At 39.9% G+C, this 16,627-nt stretch overlaps 1 protein-coding gene across 1 annotated transcript in view; it reads right to left on the bottom strand.

Moving 5' to 3' along the window:
- The window catches only part of SNTG2 (syntrophin gamma 2), a 234,599-nt gene extending 222,715 nt beyond the window's left edge, over positions 1–11,884 (bottom strand). Inside the window, exon 1 of the mRNA XM_069008627.1 lies at positions 11,770–11,884. Within this exon, the coding sequence (XP_068864728.1) occupies positions 11,770–11,841 (72 nt within the window). The 5' untranslated portion in view covers positions 11,842–11,884. The remainder of the gene's footprint in view (positions 1–11,769) is intronic.
- Between the last annotated feature and the right edge of the window lie 4,743 nt (positions 11,885–16,627).

Raw genomic sequence — 16,627 nt, 5'->3', positions numbered from 1 at the left:
GCTGTGGTCTCCATCATAGCATAGTCTCAAACCAAATGAGCTGGAGGTGCTCCAGAGGCAAACCTAGACAGATCAATCACTAACAGTCCTCACAGGATCAGGCTAGAGCTAGTCTGAAATCAAACTGAATTGGGAATGTTCAGGCCCACTGCCTTATTCCACAAATCCACCTGTATTCAGATGTGCTACTTGTTGGCACAGGATATAATTTTGATGCTCACGAAAGCCATGCCCCTATCCAAAGTAAAATATTAATGCACATGTCCTAGGATGAAATAGACTTTTTGGAATGGACTATTTTCCATCATCATTTTATGCTTCATTATGCAAATCACAGATGGTCTAAATACTTGTTTGTTTTGAAAAAAAAAGTCCTTTACTCAGCTCACTGGTGGTAAATTTCCCTGAGTAAAAGGGTTAGCAAGTCTCAAAGACTTCCGAGCACATCAGGTTAGTACAGTGACAAACAAGCAGCTACAGCAAGCAGCTGAGGGCCTGAAGGTCAGCTGGCACAACTTGTATGAGTGAATCTAAATGCTTTTGCCCTCCCTGAAGACATGGACCACAATCATGCCTCCCACAGGAATGGTCAGCACCAAGTCACATTTTCAATATGATCTGGAAGACTGCTGATTAGCATAGGACAAAACTGCAAGGGAAAATGCTAACATAACAGTTATAATCAAATGCATTCTAGTGTTTGGCACTCTGCCACGGCCACCTTAGTGTACTCTTACTGACTGCATCCCTGTAGTGTAAGTGGTAGTAATTCCCACCCACAGAAGGGTACCATTTTAATGTAATATTATTCTGCTTATACAGCAGTTACTCGACATCCAACAAAAACTCCCAGGTCCCAAAGTAGGGCTGCACCTTTAAATCATAGGCTACCCTGTACCACCAGCGGAAAAGTTAGGAAACTACTAAGTCTTGAAAAACTAAGGCAAGGTGTTATGTTCGAGTTAACTGAAACAGTAATAAAAAGTATGTGTAGAACTCATTAGTGAAAGCACCTTAATTTCACATAAGAATATGAAATAGTTCCACAAGATATCTGATCTGTAAATATCAAGCAAGCTGATGAAAGACTGTTTAGACTGCAATTTATAACTAGAGTATCAAATTTTTTATTCTGTGCAATGAGGTTCAAGATTATCATTTTACATTATATTTAAGCAAGAAAATACTTTTCATTATTTCTTGCAGATTATATACAGAGAACATAAAATACTGCTTTGATTGTTCATTTAAGTCACATCCAATTAAATGTAAGATAGAGAAATAATTCTTAGTGAACAGAAGCCCTCCTAATGAAACATCAACACTACAAATAAAAGCAGATATTATTGTCAGACTAGTCGGTTAAAGAGAAATAGTATTCTTAGACCTAAATAATGTTTCCTCATCTTTCATTTTGGAGAATGTTTTGATTCCTTAATTTAAATGGAGAAGATCCCTTCTCCCTAGGACAAGACTTTTTCAATTTATATTGATAATACTCTTATTGGCTGGCCTCTATTTGCCAAAGTTTCACAGAAATACTTGAAAAATAATGATGCTCTGCAAAACAATCTACTTTTTGTCACTTATAAATTTCATCCAAAAGGAATTTATAGAACATCACTATGTTCATCTCACACCTCAGTGCTATAAACTATGGCAATAGGTTGGTGGATTTGTTTTAGTTTTATTTCTTAGTTCTGTTAAATATTCTGGGCTAAGCCACCATTTTTTTAAGGTACAACAGTCTGCCTTACAAAAAAACACTTTTACAGTTCTCCCAGAGCAGACAACCCTAACATTAATTGCTTAAAATTATACATTAAACACTCTTTGTACTTTTTTGTGGCACTTAGCAATGAATCACATATCAGACTAATAGAGGGGAAATTTTATAAACTTTAAAGACGTAGCATTTTATGCTATAAATTGATGAAGCAAGAGGTTTTTATGAAACAGAATTAGATTGATCCTGGTCAGATTAAAATGACATTGGTATTATGAGAATTAGAGAGTCAACTCAAGCAGGTTTACTACATTTAGGTATTTTTTTCTATGAAACTACAGCCAACTGACACTAAGTTAAGCTCAGCAACATTCATAAAAGTCTATCAAACTGCCAGAAGATGGAAAGAAGAAACAGAGATAGCAGAGACTTAAGTATGGACTTTCTCTACTACATGAAGACACAAATAATCCATTAAAAACAACCCAGTACTTCCTGAGGTCTAGGCAACCCCTGTCTGCCTACTCACTCCTTTCACATCCATTCTCCTTTTTATAACTACCCTATAATGTTTCTGGCTGTTGGAGGGAAAAAATCTTTTTTTTCTTAATTGAAGAAATTACACAACTACAAGAATACACGTTCAGCTAATGAGAAAGCCAGATTTTTTTTTTTTATTAGATCTACAGCAATGATTATGAAGAAAGAGCACAAGCTAGTGAAGTACAGAAGTAGAGGAGTAAATAAGCGCAATAGCACATAAGCACTATTAGTCACAATAAACTAAAAATTGAAGAGATGACAAAAAATCCCTAAATCAAGTCAGCTTGTCAACTGTTCATTGGTTTGGATTTTTTCCTCACTGTCATTAAAATATTACACATTTTTTTCCTCTTTCCTGACATTTTGAAAGGAATATTCTTGAGGATTTAGTCACAGATGGTTTCAACTGCTACAAGATTGCTCTCAGTAAGAATTACAAGTCTAATTTTTGTTTTCTTATTCAAAAGGTTCAATTACAGGTAGTAAAAGTAAGAAGAATGAAGCATTCCTTCAAGCTACAATTTATATTTGACTCTGACATAAATAACAGAGAGGTCTTTGGGATTATGCATGCAAATCAGATCTAAATTATTTCGGTGTATTTACTCTCTCCAGCAGGTTGTTGTAGTAGAATTTTAAAGACAAGAGGATACAGTCTTAAGCTGCACCAGGGGAAGTTTAGGCTGGACATTAGGAAGAAGCTCTTCACAGAAAGGGTGATTGGGCATTGGAATGGGCTGCCCAGTGATGGAGTCACCATTCCTAGAGGTGTTTAAGAAAAGACTGGATGTGGCACTGAGTGCCATGGTATAGTTGACAAGGTTGTGTTAGGTCTTAGGTTGGACTCCATGACAGAGGTCTTTTCCAACCGAGTTAATTTTGTGATTTTGTGATTTTGACAACTCATACTTGCTTCCTGGGCCATCTTCGTAAACCATCTACCTTTAGGAGTATCCACATACTTCAAAGCTAAATATGCTTAAAGCAGACAGCTTTCTCACTGGATCAGGCATGTTTTTGGAAAAGACTATGTGGCTTTTCAAAGTCCTTTGAGACCAACACATCCTGCTACATCTTCAACTTCAATTGTTTAAACGGAGTTGTGACAATGCCATGCTTTTTTTGATGTCCCATTTAACAAAAAACCTACAGCTATTAAAACCTCTGAATATCTAATTTCAATGAAGAAACTCATTTTTTGTAAATGGAAGGTACACTGAATAGATTTAAATCTCATCTTCCGAAACTTTGTAAGTAGAAAGTTTGGTACATATCAAATTTCACTTGCTTGGGAGCAAAGCTGTATAACTCTAAACAGTGAATAAATTAGCCCATATACAATTTCTGCCATCCTTCCCTTGACACTATGGAAATGACACTGTGGAATTAAGTGGTAAACCAGCCTTAAACTAATGTCAGTCAATGATTTCATCTACAGTACATTTCAGTAATTTTCTATTGTAAAGTGAGTGTGATGTTTGTCTTAAATATATGAAAGAAATTGGAGGTTTGTGTAGAGTTAGATACAGTGGGCTGAATTATATCTATTGCCTACAGGTTATCTGAAGACTGAGAAGGTCTTTGTTTAATTTTTGATAACCTTGAAGGACATATAATTTCTATAGATCGTAAGAATAAAGATTTCTTGCCTTATTAATTTTTGTAAATGGTGTTACCATAATTACTACCATAATTATCAGTCACAGAAGTGGAAGAAGTATCATACAGCTAACCCATGTATAATACAGTTTTTGTCAGAGAGTAATGTCTATTTTATCCCTCTACGTTTCAGATATTATGAATACAGACACATACAGGTATACACACGTTCTACTAGAATCAAAGATTCCTTTAATGATCACAAAATCCTGTAAAACAGGCTTGGAGATTTTAGAACAGTAAAGTTACTCTTCAAAGCACACAAGGAAGTCTAATCCTTTTGTGTAGTGTATTTTTTCCCTTATTATTCAAAAAAGAGCATTCTGTTTAGCACACCCAGCATATGTACCATATGATGCACCAGATGCCTTAGTAAATAATTCATCTCTTAATGAAAAGTACAATAAATAGTTGCATAAAACCGTGTGATGATGCAACTGATAACTATCCTTTCAAAACTAGAAAAAGATGAGATTTTATAAAGAGCAATAGCTATATCACAAAACCATACTGTCACACTGAACTGGCAACATATGCTTAATTATGCTTCAACTATATCTAGAAATGAGCACACAGCACAAATTACTGCATATCCTTATTTTGCTGTTCCATCAGGGCTCGTGAAGGGTGGCAGAAGAATGTCTAAATGCTGCATTTACAATGCCTAAGACAGCAGGATAGGTTGAGAAAGAGAGGAAAAGACACATGTAAAATTAGATTGTAATGCCTGCTTGAAGAAAGTATTTTACTGGTATAGAAGACACTAGCATATTATTAACACAATAACATCTATGAGTAATTCCTAAAGCCTTTCTAAAAATGGGACTTAATTCTGTTAAGATAGAATTTGTATGGAAAGATGTGTCCATGAATTTCCTTGCAGTATCGATGTCTTAGCTGCAGCCAGTGAAACAAATGAAAAATCTATGTCTTTGCCTGTTGATTTAACAGGTTTGCTGGAGAGGAAGATGGCAACACACTTGTGACAAACAGCTTTCAAATATGCATGTGTCCTCATGCTATCCAATATGAGATCAATTCTTCTTTGACAAAGGACACTTTCCTCCAATAAACATACTATTTGTACATATACCTAGAGGAAAACCACAGCTTCTAAAGAGGAAACAAAACAACATTCCTTACTATCTCTTATTTCATTTAGTACTGTTTTGAATGTGTATTTTTGTTCTCTATTTTTCATGTTACATATTACCATTATATAAGCTACATAATATATCCATGCTCATGGTAAATCTAAACACACTAGTCCTTAGTTATACAAGTAGCAGCAGCCAGTAAGTTAAATGAATGAGATTTCGCCAAAGTCTACATCCATTACTGGATGGAACAGGATAGTGAATTATATAGTGAGGGGAAAAAGAATAAATGTAATTGAGATACAAAAGAAAACTTGGAAAATTATTGGCTACATAATACATGGAGAAGTTTTGTCAGGTGTTCACAAAAGGTAAAGTACTGAAAGACAATTTCTTCAATTCAAATTTACAAAGAAAAGCCCAAAATCAACTCAAAAACTTAACTGAAAACTCTTTCCTTCAGTTTTTCCACTGGTAGAAGTAGGAACAGTAACGCTCACGCACTTCACAGTGTATTCTGAAACTTACCATGTTACTATTTACAGTTTCTCTGCTACAGATAGATGTTAACATCGGTTAATAAGAACCAGTGTTGTATTCCTGTGGAAAAGCTGTCCACCAGCATGCACACTGCAGCCATCACACTGCTTTTCCGTCAGCTGTGTAAGAACAGACCGTCACAAAACAGTGGTTGAGCTACTCTGAGCCCCATTTAACTCATTCCATTGTAATTAAGCCTCCTGCAAAACTTAGGCATAAAAGAATTCCCATCAAAAGGTACAACCAACAAACTATTGTTTTGTGGCAAGGAAAAGTCATCAAGAGCTGATGATACAGATTTGACACCAAAAGGTTTTGATTCCAGCGCTGGGTAAGACTGCTTCTGTGATCCTCAACAAATCAATTAAGCCTCTCTGCTGCACCTCGGGGTAAGTACTGATTTCAGTCAAGAAAGTGCTATGGAATTCAGCCACTCAGACTCTGGGAAGCGTGTTTACAGTGCGGATGTTAAGCACCCATGAAAAAAAGCTACTCCAGATGCAATTTGCACAGCAGATGGCATTACACAGAACTTGTCTGTTCAGGGAAAAGGTTTCTCCTCAGTTTTTAATCATCTAGTGACTTAGAATTCTCAGATAAACTCTGCAAAGGTAAAAATCCCAAAACAACAGGCATGAAACAGTCATGCAAGTTTGGCATGGTGGAGGGAAGCATTATAAGGTTAATGATTTTAGAGTATCATACAGCATGAGCATGTACAATGCCTCTTTAAACACAGTACAAAAACCCCTCATGTTTTGCATTGATTTTCCTGCCCAGAACTTTTCTAAATACTACAAATGCATTTTGTCCCCATAACAATCTGAACTTCACAAGGAGATGATAAATGAGATAATATTGATTAGATTGTGCTAAAGGGTTCCAGCTCTTTAAGGTTCTATCCTTTAGAGAGTTTGTAAATCTCATTACAGAAATCTGCCTGTTGATATACATAAATAAAGAGTGTCAGAAAGGTTCCAGCCTGACAGCTCTCACTGGAGTCACACTGTTCTTCAGACAGAAAGTTCTGACAAGAATGTACAGAAGAGCTCAGAACAGTAGAATCAGCTTCCCTTTTTCAAACAAAACAGACCAATAAAATTTAGATCATATCTGCAGTTAAGAGTACTACTGACAGAGTGTCTGGAGTGAAACAAAATCTTGGGCCTCAGTTGGCTTTAACTGTCAGCTTCATCTGTAATATGAAGGATGAGTAAGTCCACTAAATTGTTCCCACAACTTAAACATGCAGTTTTCATAGTAAATGAATCTTAAATTCACATGAAAGCCGGCATGAGACTTGTTTGCTTTTGGTGGTGGAAAAAAACCCAAAAGATGTCAAGCAGCACACCAAAAAGCAAGTGTAATTATCTGCTACGTTCCCCTGGAGTTACGCATTCACTCCCAGCTAAAGGAGGACAAGAAGAGGCACTTACACTAGCCATCTGCTTTTTAAAAACTTCAGCTTTCTCCCTGAGACATGGCGAGGGGGGCGAGGGGGGTGGGTGGTATTTGTGAGGTGTGGGGAAGAGTCTATACTGAAAAGAACCAGACGTCCTTCTGTCCTGATGGGCAGGAGTCACCAGAGCATGATGCCAGCTACAAAGGCTGACAGCATAAGCAACAAAAGAGAGCAATCCATGTAACCATCTCCCTTTTCTGGGCACTCATTACACTGCACCCAGGTTTTGGGCCCTGCAACACAAGAAACACTCTGACAAATGGGAGCAAGTCCCATCAAAGCCTGCTGAAATGGGCCAGGGGCTGGAGTATTTCCTGTCTGAGGAGTGGCTGGGTAAGCTGGGGCTGCTCGAACCTAAGGAAGTAGTAGCTTTGAGGGAGGAGCTCTCCCCTCTTCCCCGCCCCCCCCCCCCCCCCCAATTCACCATGAAAACAATGCAGCAGGGAGCAGCTTGCACAGAGAAGTTGAGCAGGCTCCATAATTGGAAGTTTTAAAGATGCATTTGGAGAAGTCTTGAGCAACTCAATCTGAATTCCACACGGTCACTGCATTCAGGGAAAGGTTACGCTCATGGACCTCCCAAGGTCCCTTTCAACCTGAATGAGTCTGATTTGTGTTTGTTGGCTCTATTATCGTGATGCCACTGACAAGCACTATTAGGTATCAGTTTTGTACTCTGAACTCTCGAGTCAAAGTGATTCTATTTATATTCATCTTATAAAATGTTTATAACATCAGAAAAAAAACTGCTTACAATATGAAACACAGATCTGAGGTGTAAAAGGAATACCAATGCTGTTCTTTTTCTGAACAGCAGGTGAGCACAAGTCTTATTTCCATTAGGATGATAAAGCTAAAGCCATAAGCTTCAATATGTTTTTTATCACTTTGATAAGTGTTTTCATGGAGATCTGTACAGGTAAAAGCCATATTGAGATTTGGCTTCTGAAAGCAAGGAAGCCAAATGAAGAAAAATGAAAACATTTGATCACTCTGATATTAGTAACTGCTTGGTAAAGTTCTTTAATAGGATCTTGAAACTATTAATTTCACAGATTTTTAGGGGAAAAAACCATCTTCCCAAATAAGTGGGAAGACAACAAAATTTACACTATAAAGTAATTATTAGGCTTCACACAACCGAGTACACAGACACCTTCTCCCTGTCATAAAGCTCCACCATCTGTTTTCTTGTGTTTGTCATCCCCAGATCAGAATACAGATTCTGTTCAGTTTACAGCAAGTTTCTGAAATCAGCTTTTTCACCAGCAAGGAATTTTAATAAAAAATTATTATCTGGGAGAAAAAGCTTCAATTAGTAAGTATATCCTCTTGATTTATATTGTGGCATAGACAAATCTTGGAAATAATCTTGAAATCCATGCCACTTCAGTACTGGTAACTTTTCATAAAAATCACAGGAAAATTGAAGCTTCTGACAGTCACATACAGTATGACTGAATGGATTCCAAAATTACTAAAATACTGCCGTGGAATATTAATGGTGCTCATCTATTTTACAAAAATGCCAAGCTCGAACGTTGACCCTGAAAAGATAGCTAGGGAGAAGACAAGACACCGATGTTTGTGGTAACATGACACCTAGTGTTCACTTGCAGGAAGGTTCAGTATTGGTTGGTGCCAAATGCTGAAGAAACATCAATGCCCCAGGACTTGCTTTCAAAAAGGTAGATATTTATACTAGCATCTCTAACCAAGTGCCTAAATCACACAGACACAATGAAAATCAAGAGGAGGAAAGGAACAGAAAATCTGCCTGTGCTGCACTTGCCCTTCCTACTGAGTACACAATTTGGGTAAGTGCAGAGAAAAGTGCTATCCAAACAAGCTTCATGTTGCTGGGTTTTTGGTTTTTTTTTTTTTTTTTGGGTTACTGCTGCAAAAAAACCCATCTAAATATTTCTTTTTTTCTGGTTGCATATGGAAGTTATTAGAAAACTGGATCTACTACATGCAATATGCACAACTTTAAGAGAAGGGTCCCTATTAAAAAAAAACAAAACAAAACCACAAGAAAGGTTTATTTATATATAGAAATGAACTGTACATTTATTTCTTCATTTAAAATCCTGGTATATCAATAGTACAAGTGCCTGTTAGGCTATCATTCCTTTCCAAGCTTCTAGCAACACAATGAAAACCACAGTAACTAATGCATAATAGATAAATGAGACTATAAAATCCATGTAAAATCATGGCACAAGCACTGTAACATAGTAACAATTACTAAGAGATATGACCCCTTGAGTATTTCTAAGGGCATAGGGGGGAAAGGATTATTTGAGAAATTAGAACAAAAAGCTCACTACAGGTAAAGGAAACATACTCTGCTTTTGAAATCAGATGAATAAGAATCCATGTCTGATACTGAATTAAACAGGTGTCAAAAATTACACTAAGAGTGGCAAAACATTAGATACAAGGTCTGTCTGAAACTTTGGTTCTATAAAAAACATAAACAACTGCACTTCAAAAAGTTTATAGATACACTGCGAGAAACATTCTTAAAAGAGAATGAATGTTAAGAATACATGCATGCAAAACACATCAGTATTGTATTTCAAATCTAGCATTCTGCCTTTAATTTGAAAGTATGCCGAGTTACTTTCCAGGGAGTAGTATTAACTGTTATCCTTCTGAAGAGAAAAAAAACCACAAAGACAACCCATCTATCTTTAAGTCTTAATACTGTCTAGCTACCAGAATCCCAAACAATTAATTTGACTCAGCAAGCAATAGTAGTAGTAAACACTAACTACTGTTACTATATCTTGTTTCTGAGAAAAATGTGCACACAGTCAATACACAGATATTAAAATACACATTTTTCTTTTAAGAAGGTAAACAAATCTAGGTTACAATACTGTTAAATAAATCAGAAGATGCAAGTCAAACACTGCCAATTAAAAATCAAGTTCTTATTTTTCAATACATTTTGATCATAATTTTCTTCAGAAATTTAGTATGTGGCATATCTGAGGAGCCAAGTAATCATGAGCTCACCTAAATAAATGTCTGCCATAAGATGTCCCTGTTGAACTTAAGAGCCTAAATGGCTTTTTTACTAAAGACTATAAATTTATTCCTTCTTTCAATTGTATACCTCTATTTAAAATAGTCAGGAAAGTGAGGCTAAATTTGTCTGTTTGTTGGAAACAGCTTGCCAAAGCCTTAGGTTCATAGCACTATTTCTCATTTAGGGTCAAGGTAAATTCTGTAGTCACATGCCTTTAGTTTGTATCGCTCTTGCCCTAAAGGTCAGTTCACCTTTCATCAGTGTCTAGTTTGGTCCCAGGCAGAAGTCCCATGAGTAACAGCAGAAATGGCATGTCCTATTGGTCTTAAACATACATATTTGACACAACTACAAGAATACCAGTCATAAGTTTCATCTAATGGAAGTGATTATCCCTCACCTTTAATGCTGAAATATCCTGAACTACCATACAACCTACTCAGCTGTTAACCTTTTAGATAATTGCTGCACAGATTATTTTTGTAGTTCATGAACAGGTCTTACAAATCAAGAACTGTGAAACAACTTTAAAACACAGAGGATTCCAAGGTAGGCTTAATTCCATTATTTGTTTTTGAATTATAGAAATTCTAAAAGCCCAAAGGTTAAATTTATACATCTTTTCACACACAGTCGAAAGACAGAGGCAAATACATGGTGTAAAAGCTGTCTCAGACAAGACAACAGATTGTTTCCACAGATTCATGTGCAGCTGTCATACATGCTTATGATGTCAGGTGTCCTCTATCCTTTTCTTCTACACTTGAATTTCCAAATATTACTTTCAGTTTTGATTACAGAAGCTTGAAGTAGTTACAAATTCACTGTGAGGGAGAACGTGTCTCTAAGTCACCTTTCATGGAGCTGAGGCACCTTCTAAACAACACTCTGGATAAAACATCAAAAATTGGAAGGCTGTGATCATCAAAATATCTCAAAGGACGGGGCAAAAAAAATTAAAGGGCTGTTTATTTTACCACCGGTATCTATTTTATATACAATGAATAATTTTTTAGCTGGTGACTGAAAACGATTGTGATGACGTTTCAACAAAACAACTTTACATGCCAAAAAGAGCGACACATTACAGAGTCTGTAATGATTTTAAAAGGTCCGCAGGCCAGACCTACTACATTTTATATAAACCAGGACAGCGGAGAACCGCCGTCAGAGGGCATCGTTCATGAATGATTTGCCAAATACACTGCCATGAAGTAGCAAGTTATTTTCCAACTCCCTCACGGGCTTCTCTTAAAAGTGCATGAGGTGCTAAATACATCCAAGCAGCTGATTTTTTTTTTTTTTTTTTTTAACATCGCAGGCTTGAAGGTGGGTTTCAAACTGAGTGATTCAACACGGTCCCCGGGAAACTCGACCCTCACGCTGCAGCCTGTCACGGCGGGTTGAAAATCCCGATCAGGATCAACCGGGACACGTCCCGCCCGGCCGCGCTCGGGCCCCGGTGGCGCCCGGCTGCGGGAGGGAGCCGCGATGGCGGCCGTCCCGCCCGGGGAGCCGCGGCAGCTGCCGCCGCGTCGCTGCGAGAGCCCCGCCGGCAGCCCGAGCCCGCACCGCCCCGCTCCCGGTCCCTCACGCAGGCGCCTCCCTCCCGCCCTCCGGGCAGCGCCGCCGGCGGGACCCTCCCCACCCCCGCCCCGCCGCGGGAGTTGGCACCGGGACGGGCCGAGGGGAGAGCGGTACTTGCCCAGGTGGGGACGAGGAGGCTGCCGGGCCGCTCGAGCGGTGCTGGAGGAGGCTGCTTCCCCGCCACGCTCATCTCCTCCCATGCAGCTGGCGTAGTCCTCTCAGACGGGCGGCTCGGCGGGACGCGGCGCCTCCGGCACCGACTCCCAAGCGCCCGCCTCTCCCGGCAGCGCCGGCGTCCCGGCTCCGCGGGGCAGACTGGCTCCGCGCTGCGCTCCGCCGTCCGCGGCCCGGGCGGCGCGGGGTGGGACGGGGGGTGTTCGCCGAGGGCTCGGAGCCGGGAGGGGATAGGAAGGCGGTGGCGTGGCGCTGGCTATTTAACTTGGCTCTTCGCCGGGGGAAGGTGCTGCCGCTCCCGCACCCCTCCCCTCTGCGGCCGCATCCCGACAGCCGAGCTCTGGGTGCTCTGCGAGCGCTGCCGCGCTCCTCCCCGACACCGCACGGCTCCGCTCGGCCCGCCCGCGCCGCCCCGCGGGGCAAAGGCGGGCGGGGGCTCCGGCCTCCCGCGCCCCTCCGGCGGGGCAGGGGAGCTGCTGAGGGAAGGTGGGCGGCCTGTGGGAATGAGGGCGTTGCCACTCCGAGAGTAGCCCCCCTCGCCTTGTCCGCGCCTGTAGCGGGCACTTGCGCCTCGTGTTGGGTCGTAAGCGACAGCCGCACACGGCCCCCAGCGCAGTAAAGCACATGGCCCTCGCTCGCTGATCACTGAATCAAAACCACGAGTAGTTTGACATCGCTCGAGTATTTTTGGTACCCTTGGCATTGTGTAACACCTGGCCAGGAAAAGTCCCCAATCCTAGACATTACCATGAGATTTTGCTCTTCCGTGCATCTTTAGTTTCCATCCAAGTTCCTAACCATGGTCTGTGGCCCTGACTATCCGTTTTGGGGAAGCTTCTTGCAGTCCAGTAGTAGCAATGTTGAAGCTGATCCTAAAGCAAAGAAGTTCATCCTGGTCCTTAACATACTACTTTATTAGTAGGCATATATTTCTACTTTTAGCGGGAGAGAAGGGAAAGCTTTTAACTTTTCCTATCATTTGATTTAAAAATATGTGCTTTATGCACATACCTTTCTGTTTTCTTACCTAAATGTAATTTGAAAAAACATCTCTGTTTCCTTTTGAAGCCTCTGCCTTTGTCATGCACAAGTGACAAGCAATATTTTGTATGGATTTACATCCAAGAAAAAGATGATGCATGTTTCTTTCCTGCTTTACTCATACTGCTTTATCAGGGGAAAAAAAAACCCAACACTAAAAGTAAGTTTATAAAATGCTTGGCCAACTCCATACAAAATATTGCTTGTTACTGCTATATTTTACCCTAGAATGAGTTCCTCTCTTCCCAGGTTTCCCTGGTCAAAAAATACCTGACATCATCCCTGTCTACTGTTTGATCTTCACATGTCCCAGAGCCCTGGAGAAGATGGGGAGGGGTGTACAAGAGGGCAGTTTGCTCTGTGGGATTATGGGATTTCCTCTGCACTCCAGGGCTGCTCAGAGTCCTCCACCTGTGCCTGAGTTGTTTTCTTTACCAGGCACAGAGATCTGGAGTTCGACATGCAGCAAGGAGTCAATGCCATTCTCTAAAGAGTTGGAGTTTGTACTCAAGCCAATCTGCCCCAATCCATCCTGTGCATAAAAAGCCATTTATCTCACTCCGTGCCTGTAGAAAAGTGCGTGACAACACACCGGAGTGTGAAATGTTGGAAGAGATGAGACTGGGCCACAGCCTCACATGACCATCCAAACTTACGTGCATGCAGACCCTGTGGGAGGTGTGAGTCTGCTTAAGACTAAAGACAATCAAAGAAAGCAAAGCCACACAGATGAGCTGCCCTCTCTTTGGAGGTGGACTGCTCCTGGCTCCATGGGAATTGCCAGGAACCAGCAAATTACAGCAGCAATCCTGACAGGTAATTGCTAGTATGGATAATAGTTTTGCTGTGTCTACAAACTTGTTACCACATCCAGCATTGCTTCTCATGGTTCTTCTTCATAAATATGGTACATAAGTGGGAATTAAAAAGTGGAGATGCAAGTCAGTGTAAATATAAAATAAATGGCATAGCTGTATGACAATGTACTTATATATAATAATTATTCCCATTATCATATGTATATAATGGGAATATATATGGGAAAAGAACTTACTTTCTAGAATATTTCTCTTTACATACAAGCTGTACTTTTTAAACTTAAAAATCCTTGTCAGTTGATATAATTAAGCCTTGTACACAATATATGACTTCCTGAGCAGCCTATCTTAATACTGAAAATTACCTAAATGATTTCTGGCATTCACCAGAAGCTGAATAGAATCAGACCGCCAATGAACTATTAGTGTTAATTTCTTTTTGGAATTAACAAGTGCCCTTCACTGAATTATATTTTCCTATGATATTTCTGCACTGAATGTAAGTGGGTACATATAATTTGGAGGAGGTTAGGAAAAAAATTAATTGTTTTGTACTTAAGTTGAGCTAAGCCAGTTTGTGATAACCTCATCTAATGCTTTATTTCAAGGGCTGATCAGATTTAATAGCTTAAGAAATCAATGAACTTCTTTAGGAGTTGATGTCTCATCCAGTTTGTTACTAGATGAAAGCTTATATGCATTTTTCCCTGTCTTCTTTTTTGTATGTTTTCAGTTTTACTGCAAAAGATTTTGCTTTTGCCATTTCTGAAATAAAGCAAATGGAAGCTAGCTGTCAAGTACCTATTTTAGTGATGACAGTTTTTGTTTTTCTGGATTACATTAAATCCTATCATTTGGAATAAGACAATTATTTGAAAATTTCATAAAAATTTACAAAATACCAAGAAAGTCATCATGCAAAGAGACAGCAGTTCAAGACAATACAGAATGTTTTCAATAAGATGATTTTAAGTCAAACTCATTATTTTGAGATGTTACATTAAATAATTGCCAAGAAGTTTCATTCAGATCTGACTTGGCTCACAACAGGAAAATTGCAAATTGTGCAAAAGATTTGAATAAAATCACCATTCATGAAAAAACAGATGCAAACTGATGAATCTGGAAGGTATCATATTACAGACCTGTCTTTATTTCCTTCTGTTTTTATACATATGCTTGCATTTGTACATACAAGCACACACACACCTACAGAGATTATACTTGACTTAGAGAATGGAAACAGAAGACTATTAGCACTAAATCGATAAATAATTTTACTAAGATGTCAAGGATAAGGGCTTTTTCCAGAGAGGTAGATGAAAGAATATAACTTGGTTTTCCAGGAAATGTAGGTATGCAGACGTTAGAAACATAGTTCAATCTACACAAAAACCTTCACAAAGCTATTGAAGTCAATTTTTGTCTAACACAAATTCCAGAATTTGCGGATACCGTTTTATTTTTTAGATGTTAATATTTCCTGTATTAATCAGGAAGGAGACCCTTTTGTAAAATTTAATTGTTCTGTGAACTTCATTATGCGTAATATTTTACTACCAACATAAATGCTCTGGCATTTAATTTTGTGTTGTGGGAAGGGATCAAAGATACGGGGAAGCAAAGCATACTTTTTAAAGTCTGTTGGGTTTTTATGGCCAAGCTTTGGTAGTGGGGGGGCTACAAGAGAGTGGGGGAGCTGCTACCAGAAGCTTTCTCCATGTCCAGCAGAGCCAATGCCAGACAGCTCCAGGATGGATGTGCCCCCGGCCAAGGCTGGGCCAATTAGAAATGATGGTAACACCTCTGGGATAACACATTTAAGAAGAATTGAAAAAAGCTATTGCACAGCTGTAATTGCAGCCAGAGGAGAGTGGGCTGAGAACATGTGAGAGGAACAGCTCTGCAGACACCAGGGTCAGTGCAGAAGGAGGGCAGGAGGTGCTCCAGGCACCAGAGCTGAGATTCCCCTGCAGGCCATGGTGCAGCCCATGGTGAGAAAGCTGTGTCCCTGCAGCCCATGGAGGATCACAGGGATGCAGAGATCCACCCACAGCCCATGGATGAGACCCATGCCAGAGCAGGTGGATGCCTGAGAGGAGGCTGTGACCCTGTAGGAGGCCTGTGCTGGAGCAGGCTCCTGGCAGGCACCTGCAGACCTGGGGAGAGAGAAGAAACAACGGATGATAAACTGACCATAACCCCCATTCCCATCTCCCTGCACTGCGGGGAGGGAATGGGAGGTAGAGCTGGGAAGAAGAGATTGGTGGAGGGAAAGTGTTTATAAGATCTTATTTTACTTCTCATTATCCTGCTCTGATTTTGTTAGTAATAAATTTAATTTCTCTAATTTGCATCTATTTTGCCTGTGACACTATTTGGTGAGTGATCTCTCCTGTTCCTTATCTCAACCTAAGAACTCTTTGTAATTTTCTCTCCCCCATCCAGCTGCAAAGGGGAACGAGAGAGTGGCTTTGGTGGGTGCCTGGAATGCAGAGTCAAGCCACTACAACAAGTAAGAAGCTTTTGACTTGGAAATCATAGGTAAAGCATCGTAAAAATGCCAGATGTCCCAAGGAAACTGCTGCCTATCCTGATGAGGATGCTGCCATTTAGCCATCAGTATTTTCCAATTTAGGAGGAGTAAGGAAGACACTAGTATGCTGACAATCAGCCTTAGATCCTCTTCTCAATCTGCTCTCCATTTGCCACTTTTATTGTGTCAAACTCAGGAGTAAGGGGCAAATTACAGAAAGCAACAACTGGACAGCCTATCAGAGGGCAGTAATGTTTGAGTCTTCTTAAAATATACACTGGTAAATCACTAAAATTTCACAGATATGTTCTTTTGCTTCAAAAGACCAACATTCCTTTGCTCTCCCAAAACTATAATGTGCATCAAATACCCTGTAAGTTGTCCCAAAAATTTCCTCAGTTTGTTGA

This window comes from Aphelocoma coerulescens, chromosome 3, assembly GCF_041296385.1.
Source record: "Aphelocoma coerulescens isolate FSJ_1873_10779 chromosome 3, UR_Acoe_1.0, whole genome shotgun sequence".
NCBI classification, from domain to species: domain Eukaryota; kingdom Metazoa; phylum Chordata; class Aves; order Passeriformes; family Corvidae; genus Aphelocoma; species Aphelocoma coerulescens.
This window is presented reverse-complemented; position numbering and strand designations above follow the sequence as displayed.